Source organism: Macrobrachium rosenbergii, chromosome 31, assembly GCF_040412425.1.
Source record: "Macrobrachium rosenbergii isolate ZJJX-2024 chromosome 31, ASM4041242v1, whole genome shotgun sequence".
NCBI lineage: Eukaryota > Metazoa > Arthropoda > Malacostraca > Decapoda > Palaemonidae > Macrobrachium > Macrobrachium rosenbergii.
Window position 1 is genome coordinate 19,140,136 of NC_089771.1, and position 15,009 is coordinate 19,155,144.

The 15,009-nt window shown below is 38.0% G+C and overlaps 1 protein-coding gene across 1 annotated transcript in view; it reads right to left on the reverse strand.

Moving 5' to 3' along the window:
* The window catches only part of Nab2 (Nuclear polyadenosine RNA-binding 2), a 60,013-nt gene that overhangs the window by 1,298 nt on the left and 43,706 nt on the right, over nucleotides 1–15,009 (reverse strand). Inside the window, 2 exon segments of the mRNA XM_067132330.1 lie at nucleotides 5,027–5,157; nucleotides 9,159–9,252. Of these exon segments, the coding sequence (XP_066988431.1) occupies nucleotides 5,027–5,157; nucleotides 9,159–9,252 (225 nt within the window).

The following is a 15,009-nucleotide window of genomic DNA, read 5'->3' on the forward strand; positions in this document are numbered from 1 at the left end:
CACTATGAAGGTCAAGAGTTAGACTTAACAGTACAGATATTTGATCATTAAATTGATTACCATTTAAGCTCCTCATTGCTCTCTGTTAGAACTTAATAACCATTGCCCAGGCCAAGGGAAAGGGAAATTCATAACCAGGAAACTTGGCCAAAATAATACCAAAATTACCTAAGGTCAACATTAATATTTCAGTTTTCTCCAGCCCTTAAAAGGCTGAGTTGTGCTGTCTGATGCACTGTCATGTGTATCCTAATCTATGATCCCTGTCGTTTAGGCAATGTATTACTTTCGCCACTTTACTGACTCATACCAAAAGAGCACAGATGAATAAGCTATTCAGAAATGAGCATGATCTTGGCATATAAAGATGTGATAGGAAACAAGAGGAATGCAGTGTAATTAAAGTGCTTTTTGTAAGAAATACTTCCAGAAGAATACTACAGCGTACATCATTTCCAAAACAATACTTAGATTCATTATTTTTGCTTCATTGAAAAAACGAAGCAAAAATTATGAAACTAATATTGTTGTTTTGGAATTGTTGTACACTCTTGACTCCAACTGTTTCTATGCAAGTGCACATTTACTTGTTTGCTGATTAATATTGAGACAGTGTATGTTATTCTTTTCACTGTTTCTATCTCTTTTTACATATGGATATTCTATCCTGTTGAAACTTGTTTTGCAAAATAATGATGTTATTGTTCTATAAACCTTGGAGTTATTTTCTCTATCAAATACAGTAGTACTGGGATTGTAAGAAGGCTCCCACAACATACGAGTATCCTAAACATTACAATAATTTTCTACAAATTTGCAACACAACTTTATGAATGTTACATTCACAATTCCTTTTGACAATACATAGGAACCCCTGCTCTAGTTTTTATCGGAGGCACTGGTAAGTAGTAACAAGTCAAAGGTTGAGTTTTCAATCCCAGACTTTGATGGCTTTGATGGCCCTGCCTTTATTTATCATCGTAACATTCCACATGCGCAAAGGTATGGCTGTATACACTAAGTCAGGACGACCTATTTATCATCAGAAAATTTAGGAGTGTAGTTGCCATGAAGTTCTTTTAAAATTTTCAGTACTACAAAGTTTACATATTTGCTGCTTACTGCAATCCAAATATCGACAATTCTCTATATGAATGTCTCTTGCATAGGATTCAAAAGCTTCATTTGTTATTTATGGAGACTAATGCACAGCATAGCAAGTGACTTAAATTCAAATTCTACAGATCAACATGGCCAGTCTATTCTTGAGTTCTGTGTATCCTCTGATTTTGTCCAGCTAACTGAGGAATCCATGCATATTTGTGGTCATAGTTTAGACCTCATATTGCATTACTGAACCTTGTCAGGCATTTAATATTTCAGATGCCACATCAGATCCTGATCCCAAGAAGTTAAATGAAATGCTGATGGCTATTTCAATAAGATATGTCCCTAGAAAGGTCATCAAATTCAGGACAAATGACCAGCCATGGTTTGATGATACATGTAGACCAGCTTACCATGACAAACAGACCAAATTCAACACAAGAGAAGAAATCATTCAAATGAAAATTACTCAATTTTTTTTGAGTCTTGCCATGCTACAAATAAAACTTATCATACAGCCACGAGAAATTAGTGACAATAATTCCTTGAAGAGGAAACTTGAAGGAATTACTCAGCCTCATCTGTGGTGAACCAAATTGGCATCATCTATCTTTGGGTCAAGCTTGTCTTCCATTCCACCACTACTAATAGATGATGGTGGATTGGTTACTGGCCATGAGGAAAAGGCTGAACTGCTTCAACGAGCTGTTGAAGCTAAGCAATCAGCTGAGGATGTCCCTCTCCCTGATACTTGTCATCCTGAACCTATTTTTACAAAATCTGCATTTTGCTCTAGGATGCTGAGAAAATTCTGGACAATCTCGATAACTTGGGTGGAAAAGATCCTGATGGTTTTCCCTTGGTTTTTTAAAAGTTTCTTGCGTTTTCTCCAAAGATTAGTAGAATCTATAGATTTTTATGTCAACGTAGTGTAATACAGTGCCTGTTCCAAAGAATGGCATATCTACAGATTGCAATAACTACTAGCCAATTTCTGTTCTCCCTGTGCTCTCTAAAATTAAGAGAAAAACTTATTTTTAAGCCACTATATAAGTATGTTGAATCTAAAGTACTGTTAGCTGATAGTCAATATACATATATGCCATTTGCAAGAGAACCTTCAGGGTTTTGAGTGGAGAGTAATTAAAATAAGATTTTAGTGCTGTTTTCAATTTAGTAAAAGGCACTTATTTATAACCTTCAGAATCTTGAGTAGGTTGATATGTTTTAGGATTACTTCAAGAATTCCTTCCAAGTAGGCAGCAGCGAGTTGCTATTAATGGGACCTACAGTGTCTGGAGTTCCACATGGCATTGTTCCTGGTCCACTGTTATTTTTAGTGTATACAAGTGATATGATTGTTGGCCTAAAAAACGAGATTGTTCAGTATGCCAAGGATGCAACACTTGTGAGCGTAATAATGAGAAATGAAGCTGCCCTCAGCTTCAAAAAGGACATGGACCGGATCAGTGTATGGTATAGTTGGTTGGGTACTAGGCTAAGCTCTAGTAAAACAAAAACACTATTGATAGCAGATCTCATACGGATTTTCAACTCCATCCTCCCTTTCAGGTGGGTGGGACTCAGCTGAATGATTCTGAAGGCTTGACTATTCTAGGTGTAACTTCTGACTCGCAACTTACTTTTGAGAAACCTCTAATAAAGATTTCAAAAAATCCCACACAAAAGTTAGGTACTGTTCATAAGGCCTCATATATTTATTAATGATAAAATCAATGCAACCTGTTTTAGGTGATTTGTCCCTCCTTCACAAGAATACTTTTCTGCAGTGTGGATGGCTGCTTCTGCCAGAGATTTATCTTTTTCAGATAGAGTGGTTTGTGATGGTAGGTTCTTGTTTCCTAATATTAGCAGTTATGAATTGGGCCATTGATGGATGGTCTCTTGTTTGTTAACTTTTCATAAGTTGTATTTTAACAGAGATCTTTCACGTTCACAATTGATCCCTGGTCCCCTTTTCCTGCTAAGAGCAACCAGATTTGCTGAACAGCAGCACCAATATGCAGTAAATGTGCCTCACTTTTGAACTTATCAGTTCTGGAGGTCCTTTATTCCTCACACCATTGGACTGTGGAACAGCCTCCCAAGATGTCATGCAACTGGAACTTCAGAAGCTAAAGCGAAGATGCAATGCATTACCATCCTCATACAAAATTAGTCTTGTATTCTAATAATTTACTTACATTTTTATTTATTTATTAATTTGTGAATTAATGTTTTTCCATACTTTATACTACCTTCTGTTACTTCTTTCAAATGAACACCATATTCTTTGGAAGCTTGAATTTCAAGTTAATAGCTCCTATGGGCTTGTTCCATATGAATAGGGTTCATCTTCTAAATAATAATAATAATAATAATAATAATAATAATAATAATAATAATAATAATGGTCAACATCTGGAATGAGAGAGGCTGGCAGACCTAGTAAGAAAAGTAAAGAAAAAGAACTGGCTCTTTACAACAGAAAGAGAGGAACTGGAGAGAGAAGTAACACCCAACAACGAAGGACAAGAAGACGAACTAAGAGATGATACCTCAGAAGATGACAGGAATGATGAGCTACCAAACAAAGGAACATGAGGAAATACCGAAGATGTAACAGAGAGGTCGAAATGGATGGAAAAGATCAGACAATGGATGAAGCCAGATACAGAAAGAACAAAGATCCCCTCCATGAAAGCCTACAACACAAAGAAACTAAGGGAGAAAACAAGTGAAGTTAATGAAATAATGAGACTAATCAAACCACTAGTATCACAGAAACAAATAACCTAGCATATACAGGAGCAAGACTAGTAGTAGTAGAACTCATGGGGATACAAACACCAACATCACCATCACAACCAGCCCACCAGAAACCAAATCAGCAACCACCAAGAAAAGGCGCCTGGAAAAACAAATCATGGCGATGAGATGACTAAAGTTTGAGTAAACTGAAAGAGATGGCAGAAAAGAGGCTAAGAAGCAAGAAAACGACAGGAACTGAACAAGAAATACAAAGTACAGGAGAAGAGACTAAACAACACAATAGAAGATATAAAACAGAGGCTTAAAGCCAAAGCACATAAGATCCAATGGTACATGAACAGGAATAAAGGATACCAACAGAAAACTCTTTGGAACCAACCAGAAAAGACTATACAGCCAACTAAGGAAATTCCGGATGCCGAACCAAGTAAGAGACTCTGGGAAAGCATATGGAGCAATCCAGTATCGCACAACAAACACGCAACATGGCTCCAGGAAGTCAAGTCAGAAGAAATTGGGAGAATAACAAAAGATTCCAAAATCACTACATGCAGTCAGACACAACTGAAAATGCCCAACTGCAGGAAATCAGATCTGAAGAAGTCCATGGATACTGGCTCAAACACTTCAACGTCCTACACCCATGAACAGCAGAACAACTTCAGCACTGCATCACAAACCACCATGCACCCAAATGGATGACCACAGGGAGAACATACTTAGTGCAGAAAGACAAATACAAGAGGAATATAGCAAGTAACTTCAGGCCTATCACCTGCCTACCAATAATGTGGAAGTTACTACCAGGTATCTAAAAATCCGAATCATTAAGCAAAACAAAATAGGTGGAAAAGAGAGGGCCACCCTGATTTATCCAACAGACCATTCTGCCTCTCTAGATGGCAAAAGAAAAAAATTATGACCTAGTGTACCACAAAGCAAAGGAAGTGCAATATCAATACTGATCCTTAATATATTTCAGATATTTCATTATCCATAACTATGGGCAAGTTTAAGATGCAAGAAGCACCTGAATAATGCTAGAGTACCTAACAAAGCATATGCCATACACAGTTTACATACTTTGCACATTTATTTTACAACATATTTCTACTGTTCTGAAACTTCAAAAACGAAGTCTACTTACCTGCAACTAAGCTTGGACTTCTACCAGCATAGTGTGTGTAAGAGCAGCCTATTCTTGTACATGCTCCATCATATGCACACTTTGGGTGAATGTAAGCACACTTGTCACCAAATTTGCAATTTGGAAACACCCTAATAAAAGAAGAAATTGAAGAAATTAAAAATCAACAAAGAGCATGCACTAAGGTAAAATTATAATCACTACTGTTTATATTACATAAGAAATAATGGCATTTATATAAACCATTTATGTTTTAGGAAGCTACAACAAAATCTGCCTTAACTTTTGAATGACACATAGATAGATTGTGAGCCACTTCACTCTTGAAAATATTGGTTTGCTATTGATTTTTTACAATCTACTGTATATATAAATAGATATTTGTCATTACAAATGCATTAATCAGAAATCACCTCATTTTCTGCTGAGGACACCCAGTTGCACCAAATTAGATATAAAAGAAACTACCTTCAAAGGGTGTCAACAAAGTCCAAGACCAGACCAGTGCTTTCGCTGTTTTTGATGCAGTGCCATTCATATTGTGGCACATGCTTTCCTTCCATCATAAAGAATTCTTAATCACTCTCAACAAGTTATCTTCTACACCATTAATTCTTAGCATCCTCCAGATTACCTCTCTACCAATTATTGTATATCATAAGCTTTCTAGGTCCATGTCTACCATGTTTAGATTTTCCCTTTTATTTTCAAACTTCTCACAGTTACTTAAAAAAACACTTGATCCACCCACCCTCTTTCTTGTCTAACCCCACAACGTTCTCCACCTATCAGCCATTTTGCCATGTCTTTCTCAATCAAAACCCCATCATACACCTCCAGTTACACTATCCCTATAAAGACTGCCACTATCACCTTTAGACAATGGAAAAATAATGATTTTTATGATAAAATAAGTTTTTTAGGTACTTACTCTCTATACTTAGCTTTATCTGCAGCTACTTAGTGCAGGTTCAACAAGTGTTAAAATTGAAAGAATCATTAACGAAAGCTCCCAACAGTTAGCCCCCCTTTGGAGGGTGGGGGTAAGACAGCAAATGTTTTGGTTATCATTCTTCTCTTCATCTCTTATGAGGGGAGGAGGGAGGGATCTCAATGTACCTAAAAAAAATTGATTTTATCATGAAAATCATTAATTTTTGAGGTGAAACTTACCCTCAATCATTAGCTGACTCCAACATTGAGTGCTGGAGGGGGTTAAGAGATTTCCCTATAACCAAATTATCAGATATTAGAAATATCCTTCTTGTTGCTTACTTGATGCATACGATCCCATGGCAAGTCCTTGTCAGATGAGGTCCACTGTTGCAAGGAGGTGGAACATGGACCCTGAATATAGTAGCCATTGGTTGAGACTGTGCAATGCAGAATGTCAAGTTTAGCCTCTGTGCCTCAGGCCTGCAGAGCTGACTAGAGCTAAAACCACAACTAAACATGATCCCTAAAAAGTTACCTACTACCTGAGTTGCTGCGGCACCTCACCCAAACCAACACTACAGTATTAATTTTGCCTGAAAAAAGGTGGTTCTTGATCAGCAAAGGGTAGCTTTCTCTAATTAGGAGCAATTATTTACTCTAATGAACTTTGTCCCTACCTAAGAGAAATGAAGCAAATACAGCTAAGCATAATACTGCAATCAAAACAAAAGTAGAGTATGATATTACCATATACAAACTCCAACACATAAGGTTCCTAACTTATCCAGGATGGGGTCAATAGTGTTTGTAACACAAAAGGAGAAGACTAGGAGAAATCTTCCCTACCACCACAACTATAGGTGTTAGCGTACGGCAGTCCTCCTACTGGATATTAGATGGCCCTCCACTGCGCCGCTAAGACTTGACAGTCTAGAGAGAGGTGCTGATGAAAACTAATTGATGTAGCTGTTGCTCTGACATAGTGCAGTTTCACCTTCTAAGGGGACAATCCTCTGAAGACATGCATGATGTGCTTCCAGGATTAATAAAGAAAATCATGACATCTAAGACCTAGGATCCTAAGGATTCTTGAAGGTGCAAAATAGGTTCCTACACTGCTTTTTTAATGGTTGAGATGGGATGTATAAATCCCTATAGCCCTAACAGGGCATCAAAGAAGCTCATCTTCCTCAGGAGTCAGTCTCTAAAGTGGGGATAGCGAAAACTCTTGGAAGAGCTTGGGTCTTGACATCATCTTTTATAAAAGGATGCAATAAAGATAGTTCTGCTCCAGTATGTGAACACCCTACTAATAAATATATCACACGTAACCCACTTACTCTTCTGGCTGAAGCCAAGGCCACCAGAAATAATGTTCTACGAAAGAGCCTTGAGAGAAGCCTCTCTCTAGGGTAGAAAGGAGGGCCACTAAGGGAGTCTTAAGCCAACAACTAGGTTCCATAAAAGTGGCTTAGCAGAACCTTCAGCGATCCAGCTGAAAAGCATGAACAGTTTTGCCTATGTTGGTATGGATTTATAGCCTTGATGGAAGAAACAGAAAATCCTTTGGTATCTCTCAAGAAGTGCAGCCCCTTATACATTGTTAATACTGTTAATACTGGTGTGAAGACAGGTCCTGCCCCTGAACTTGCACCATCATCTATACAGCTCCTGCAATGCTGAATAAGAAATTAGTAGCCTTTCCCCTTGTCATTAAGAAGGAGCTCCTAAATGACTCTTCCAAAGATCAATCCTTGCAACAATCAGGAAGGTTGTCTGAATCGCAATTCACCTCTCAATGATTCATACATAGTTCATGCATATGTACGTCAATTAACCCAATCTGGTCTTGCAACCGCTTACCTTACAAAATCTAACAGTTTTCGATAGGGAAGATTGAGAGGCAGAATCCATATTGACAAATACAGACCAAAATCCAGACAATCCATTTATTAACCAAGAAAACAAACCCAAAATTTAGAACACTTGTCTAAACAGCTATTACATATTCATGACAGAAAATGCAGCAAAACATTCGCTGTATTACCACCACCCTCCCAAAGGTGGGGGTAACTATTGGGAGCATTTGTTACCAATTCTTTCAATTTTAACACTTGTCAAACCTGCGCCAAGTAGCCGCAGATAAAGCTAATGATAGAGGGTAAGTTTCACCTCAAAAATTATTCTTCTACCCCAGTTTTTAGAACCTTTCCCTCATCCAGACATACCTTAAAAGAACCATGGTCAGCCACTTAAAAGAATCATGGTCAGCCATGCAATCATACTAAACACTGTATCATGGGATCTCATTTGCAATCCTGCTACGGGTGCCTTCCCATATATTCTTCAACCTCTTAACTGCCATCCACACATCCTTAGCAGTAAGTTCCGTAAGTATCCTCCACCTCAAAATAACCCTTTCCTCTCATTCATTCTCTGCATTCAACAAATCTTCAAAATAATCACTTCACTGACCCAGGACTGCATTAACTTCAGACAGCATCTCTCCATGTACATGTATTAGTCTGAAATGTATTTGCTTAACTTTTTAACCTTTCCAGTTCTTGTTTACCTTCTCCCTGCTACTATAAGCCTCCTTTTCCCCTATCATATGCCTTCTTTTTCTCTATTTTACTTCTTATTGACTACCTTATCCATCATGTTCTCTCCCTGCACATGATTTACTCTAGTGTCATGCAACAGTATCTCAAATAATCTTCCCTTTTTCTTGACTAAATCTCGTATTTCTACGTCCCTCTGCTTACTGTTTTTATTCTTTCTTCCTACCCTCCTATACCAACACAAACTCCCTGCCATCCCTATATCCAGGATTGTATGAGTGCAGCATAATAAAGGGTTGTAAAAGTGAGTGTATAAGGTCACAATAATGGTAAAGAATGGCATGAAATAGAATCTTTTGTTGGGAGAGTCTAATAGAGATGTCATTGCTAACTGGTATTAGGAGTTCTGGGAATAAATGAGAATGGTGAGTAATCTGGAAATGTGTTAGGAAAAGGGTAAGTTTTGTTCGAAATATATGGCTTCCAAAACAGAACATTTAAAAGAACACTTGCGAGAGAGAAAATGACAAGGAAAAATTTCAATAATGCACGTAACTTGTTTTGAGATTTTGTGTCAATGCAGTGAGATGGTAGTATTTTCTGATGGCTTGTCATGAAAGCTAATTTTTACTTACTTGCAAGCAACTGATGGGTGATGATATGGGCAAGCATCTCCAGTTTTACATGTTGGCCAAAACTTGCAACGTTCAGTTTCCGGTTTTTTTGTTCCTAAGATATGAAAGTAATGCCTGTTAGAAGTGGATACAGTACTACATAAATGATATAAAAATAGTACAAAATATTACTGTTACTCCTCTCCTACTATGGTTCCAATGAACATTACCACTCATGTTGGGCTTGCAACATATGCCATTTAACATGTATTTTCCTGCACATCCTCCACTTCCTTACATCAACACATGTAGCTTTATATGACCCTCTGTCTACATCCAATAATACTGAGTCCAAACACCAAACAAGTAGACAGAAGTCTAAAAAAAAAAAAGTAACATTGTAATTTTTTTAAGCATTAAATTCAAGCAACTCATCTCAACTTATTATGCAGTTCTTTTCTCATCCCCAATTTTATCATCTGTCCTCTTTAATTTCCATTACCTGCTGCTGCATAATTTGAACTTTCATGTGTTTTTGACATAACAAGAATAATCCCTTTTTGGCCAGATTTTCAAACTGAAAAGGAGAGTAATCATGACTGACATTGTTGTTTACCTTCAATTAGTTTGAGCTTAAAAGGCAGTAATGGGACTAACCTTACTGGTACACCAAAATTGTTTTAGGGGTAACATCATTTCTGGGAAAAAGCACAAGGGTTTCAAAGTGGGAGAAAATTCTTGTGATAGAACTCTCAATGTTCTATTTATATCATCACATTTGACAAAGATGGACAGTAGACCAGTTGAGCTTTAAGGAGAGCTTATATATTTGCAATGTGTAAGCAGTATTTTTCCTTGCATTAATACAGAGGGCAACCTGAAATACTATGATTTTACAAAATTCTTTTAATACAGACCATTTAATCATTATTAGATCTGATCTGCGCAATAGCCCTCCCAAACCTCAACAACTTGCTAAATCCGTCATGCCATGAGGCATTCTTCTTTGTCAACCTCAACAACTAAGAGTATGTTTAAAGGAGGACAGCATGAAGTGTTATGATAAATGGGTTTTAATGAAAAATGTGTTCTGTTTATTAAAACATAGGTTGTTCATTAGGAACCCATTAATCATAGATAGTCTGAATTATAATTTAGGAGGGATGGCTAATATAAGAAACAGGAGCATGAAAATAAAAGACTTTCTGGAGGGAACTGATGAAGCCAAGTGTTAAAGAGCAAAAGCTGTGCCACCATCCATGAGATATGAAGACAAATGCTCCAAGAAAACACACCTGGAATTCAATATTTGCTTTCAAGATGAGGAATGATGATCATGAAGATTAGGATGAGTGACCCATGCCCCTCCCAATCCAGAAAACAAGTCCTGCACAAGAATCAGCCACAAGCACACATTTAAAAACTTATGGGTCACATTATGCAGAAAAAATCCTAAGTTTTGTAATAATTCCAAGTATCTGTTATCAAGATGTCAAAGAACTCCAGACTGAACAAAGACAAAAGGCCATAGGCCTCATGCCTTGATCTGGAGCTGAGTAAGGTCTTTCTGTAAAGCAAATAAGTTAGCAACACATACCATCTGACATAGCCAATAAGAAACAGTATCTTACATAGTATCCTCCTTGCTGAAATATTCCTGCAGTCAGCACAAGGAAGGGGCAAAAAGAATGCCTGAAGCTCTGGGTTTAATAAAGATAGGCCCTGATAGTTCTTAATAGACAAAATAGATTTTCTTATCAGAAGATGATAAGAAGATACAACATGAATAGCAAAAGAATCCATGACCAAATCATGCTTCTCTGACAACAGAATCTTGACCACAAAATCTGAATGACCAACAGCTAGTATGAAATAGTTCCTTAATCAAGGCATGAAGCTCACTGATACATTCAGAGGAGGCAAGGGCAGATAAAACCACAGTCCTAAAGGTCTAGTAAAGTAAGGAGGCTTATACCAAAGGTTCTCATCCCAAAGTACACTGCTCACATATCCAGCAACAAGTCCCATTTCTCTGGTTGAACAAAAGCTCAAAGGCCCAACTTAACAGCAGAGGGATGTTCTACGTGCATCATAGACAAAGACCCAGATGATGAGCTTTAGGCATCCACAGGCAACATGAGTCATGGTGAAGACCCGTGGGGCTGCGCAAAGACTGAAGCAAAGGACTTGGTAATGAAACACCAGTCCCCATCACATGAAGCGAACAAACTTCTTTGAAGACTGGTGAAATTGATACTTGAAAACCAATGTACCTCAAGGTCTAAGGATATGAAAATGCCTTCCCTGTATACCAATGACTGTAGAACCCCAATAATTCCAAACATGCAACATCCTTGCCATGACAAGCAATGTTACTGAGTTGGAGAAGTAGGATCTAAAGGCAAAAGTTAAGTCAGTAGTGACAGTCCTTAGTCGAGTCTTCCTCTTCTTCTTGTAATGTGCTTTTTTTCCCATTTGTAGTCGAGTAAGGATAGAAAATATCTGTACCAAATAATCTCAGGAACCCAAGGTTCCAACCCAATGTACAACAAGCCCTAACTAAAGGCAAAATGACTGGCAAGGATGGGACGGCAGATTTTCACCTCTTCCTACCATTTCAGACTGGTGACATCCGCTGAAAGTGTCACCTGCTACGGTGAAAGGGCAACTTAGGGCTGCATGGCTGGAAGGCAGTTCAACAAAAGGTAACCTCTCTGGCTGGAGAACAAATGATGAAAATTTCTGAGAGAAGTTTCTCTGAACATAGAAAGACCAACAGCCATAGGTATACTTAGCTGAGAATTTCACTTTTAGGACTAGAAATTGATGAGGACAAAGCAGTCAAGTTGAGGATAGCATCCCTGGTAGCAGTGGAAGTCAGTTTTGGCTGAAACTCATGGACTAAGCTCTCTGGGAACAGGTCAGAGTCCAGGGGTCACTAATCCAGTGAGCATGAAGGTCAGCAAAGGAAAAAAAAGTCTTGGGAGATCCTTAAACTATGTACCTCTGTTCTTCATCAGCACATGTGCCTACTAGTAGAAAGTATAAAATGTAAAGAACAGCATTATGTCCCATGGAAATGATGAGGCTGCAAGTTCTATTTACTTCTTCCACTGAAGGTGAGCTTTCAGCGAAAAAGAGAACTAGTACCACTCTTGCCAGTTCAACATGATTAAACTTTCCCTTTAGAGCTGCTAATAAGTGTCCATCTCTGCTGCAGACCACAAAATCAGCCTGGAATAAAGAGGGTCATCCTTGGTGATTGCTTTCATGCCGAATGAAAGTAGATGAGTTTGTAATGAGCAGTCCTAAATCTTCTGGAATGGATTGGAATATGGATTTTAGGCTTAATGCCAAACACTGGAATCCAGGAGGGTCATTCAGCACTGCAGTCCTAGATCTTTTAAACCTTGTGAAAGTGCTGATCCAGCCAGAAGAGGTGATGGAAAGCATACATAAGGCAACTGTAGCTCCTGCTGGAACTGCTACCCTACAGACACAGCATAAAATCATTGTGGATGACCACCTAGGACTTGGCCAAATGGAGTTAATCTTGGACTCCTCATGTTCATCCTTCAAGGCAACATCCAAGGGTTCATACATTCTGATACAGGCATTCGACCTTGAAAAGTCAAAGACTCAGCTGAAAATTTCTATGAAGGATGTCATCCTATAGCATGCACAGATCCTTCACATGTTCTTCAACTGAGTCTTCAGCCAACATTACACTAGTGTGGGTGAAACTAGTGACATAGGACAAGCAATAGGTGAAAGAGAATACCAAGCTATGCAACGGTAAGACGCATCACTTAAGAAAACTGCACAAGAAGAATATTTTAAGTGTGCATTAGTCTGAATCTCATGCATTATTCACGGAAGAATTAAATTCTACTGATACAGGAAATTTTATATTAATACTTGCTGACGAGGTTTCAATATACCAATCCACATAAATAAGAGTGTGTGTGTGTGTGTGTGTGTGTGTGTGTGTGTGTGTGTGTGTGTGTGTGTGTGTTTGATTATGCAACTTGTAGATTGCAGGAAGTCAAGTATCTATGATGTGTTTACACTACTGGTATAATGATAAATTTTTTGTATACCATACAGCATGAATAACAATATTCCTGTAATACTGTATGTATTCAAGAGAAATAGAGAGAAAGTTAGATTTTTTAGGCTAATCAGACAGATGTCCAAACAATTGTGTAAGTCGAAGTACACATAAGTTTCGACATCAATGAAAGATTTTCATATACTGTACCATTTTACCTGAAGAACAGAAAGAGACAAGAGACGTATGCTAGGCTTATCCTAATCGCAGAATTAGGCATATGCCATCCATACTACTCATAAAAAGGCAAGTTTCTCAGGTAGCAGACCCTCTAATGTTACTTTCAATGCAAGTTTTATTGTGTCTTCTCCAGTACAGTATATTATCTGACAACCTATATGTAAGAAGCTTAAAAAACTTACGGGGGGAATGGCTATGATGATCAAGGAAATATTTCCATTTTTTCTAGAATATACTCCAAAAAACTGAAGTGCATCTTATATGCCAATACATACAATAGCTCATCTTATTGACAATTATGTAAAAGATACAAAAAGCAGTAACCGCAAACTTACAACTGGCCTTCAAACTTAACAATTTAAGCTTTATCTTGAACTAACAAGAAAGGAATAATTACAAATTTCTTTGCAATTCACATTGGACCAATTGCTCATCAGTAGTTAGCACCGTCTCCAGAAACAAAAGAAAATTATGCTACCCACCTAATGCACGATTATTTCATGAACAGAAAAATTGGTTAATTACAAGTAAATACTTGTGTGGTGAAACGAAATGACAAATCTTTAAAGTAATTTGTACTTTTCCTAACATATAAACCTGAGGTCTTTACATATGGGATTAACTTTCAGCAAGCTGGAAAACTGGCTGATAAAGTTTTGCAAGGTGGTTATGGTAATAGCTACCAATGGTAAGGGTGGAAACAACACCCACAAAGTCGATGCACATTCAATTCTATGCAGTTTACCTTTTGGCCCAGGTAAGAGAATGAGAGGTGATAAGAGGTGGGCACTTTATGTAAAGACCCCAGGTTCATATGTTCAGAAAAATACAAATTATTTAAAAAATTTGTCATTTGTTCCTACACAAAAGATGTCTCCTATACACCAACAGCATCTGAAGTTCCTAGGAGGTCACTTATCCAAGTACTGACTAGCCCCAACGTATCTCACCAAGGATGCAAAATATGTCTCCTAGACATCAACAACATCCGGTGTTCCCAGGTTTCTAACCGTGGATGTGAAAGACTTCTCCTAGGAGTCAACAGCGTCCAGCATTCCCAGGTCACCTATCCAAATACTGACCAGACCCAGTCCTTGCTAAACTTCGCTGACCAAACGAGAAGCAATGTTTTTAATGTGGTATGGACGATGGCTGATATGCCCAAGGTCCGTAAATACAGAGCCGAATAGTAACAGCTTCGGTGTGTCGAGAATGAAGGACTAACCAAACTGTCTTCCTAGATCGAACAATTCTTCGAAACGTCGAGGTGTCAAGACCAATTGTCGAAGGTTAATATTAGTGTAAGAACAATCAAGAGTCAAGGTTTGAATGGGAACGATGAAACAGAGATTTCTTCCTATCTGTAAAATGTCGAAGTCTCTGGCTGAACACATAAGTGAAAGATTGTTAATTCACATAAAGACGGCCATAAGAGTCTTAGAGTACGAACTCATTCATTTGGCTGTAGACGTTATTGAAAAAGACATTGGATCCTATCAATGTAAATGACCGATGAAGGCCGTAACACGTTAGAAACATTAGGAAAAACGATCCATTCGTTTGAATGTGCTGGCTGTTCGT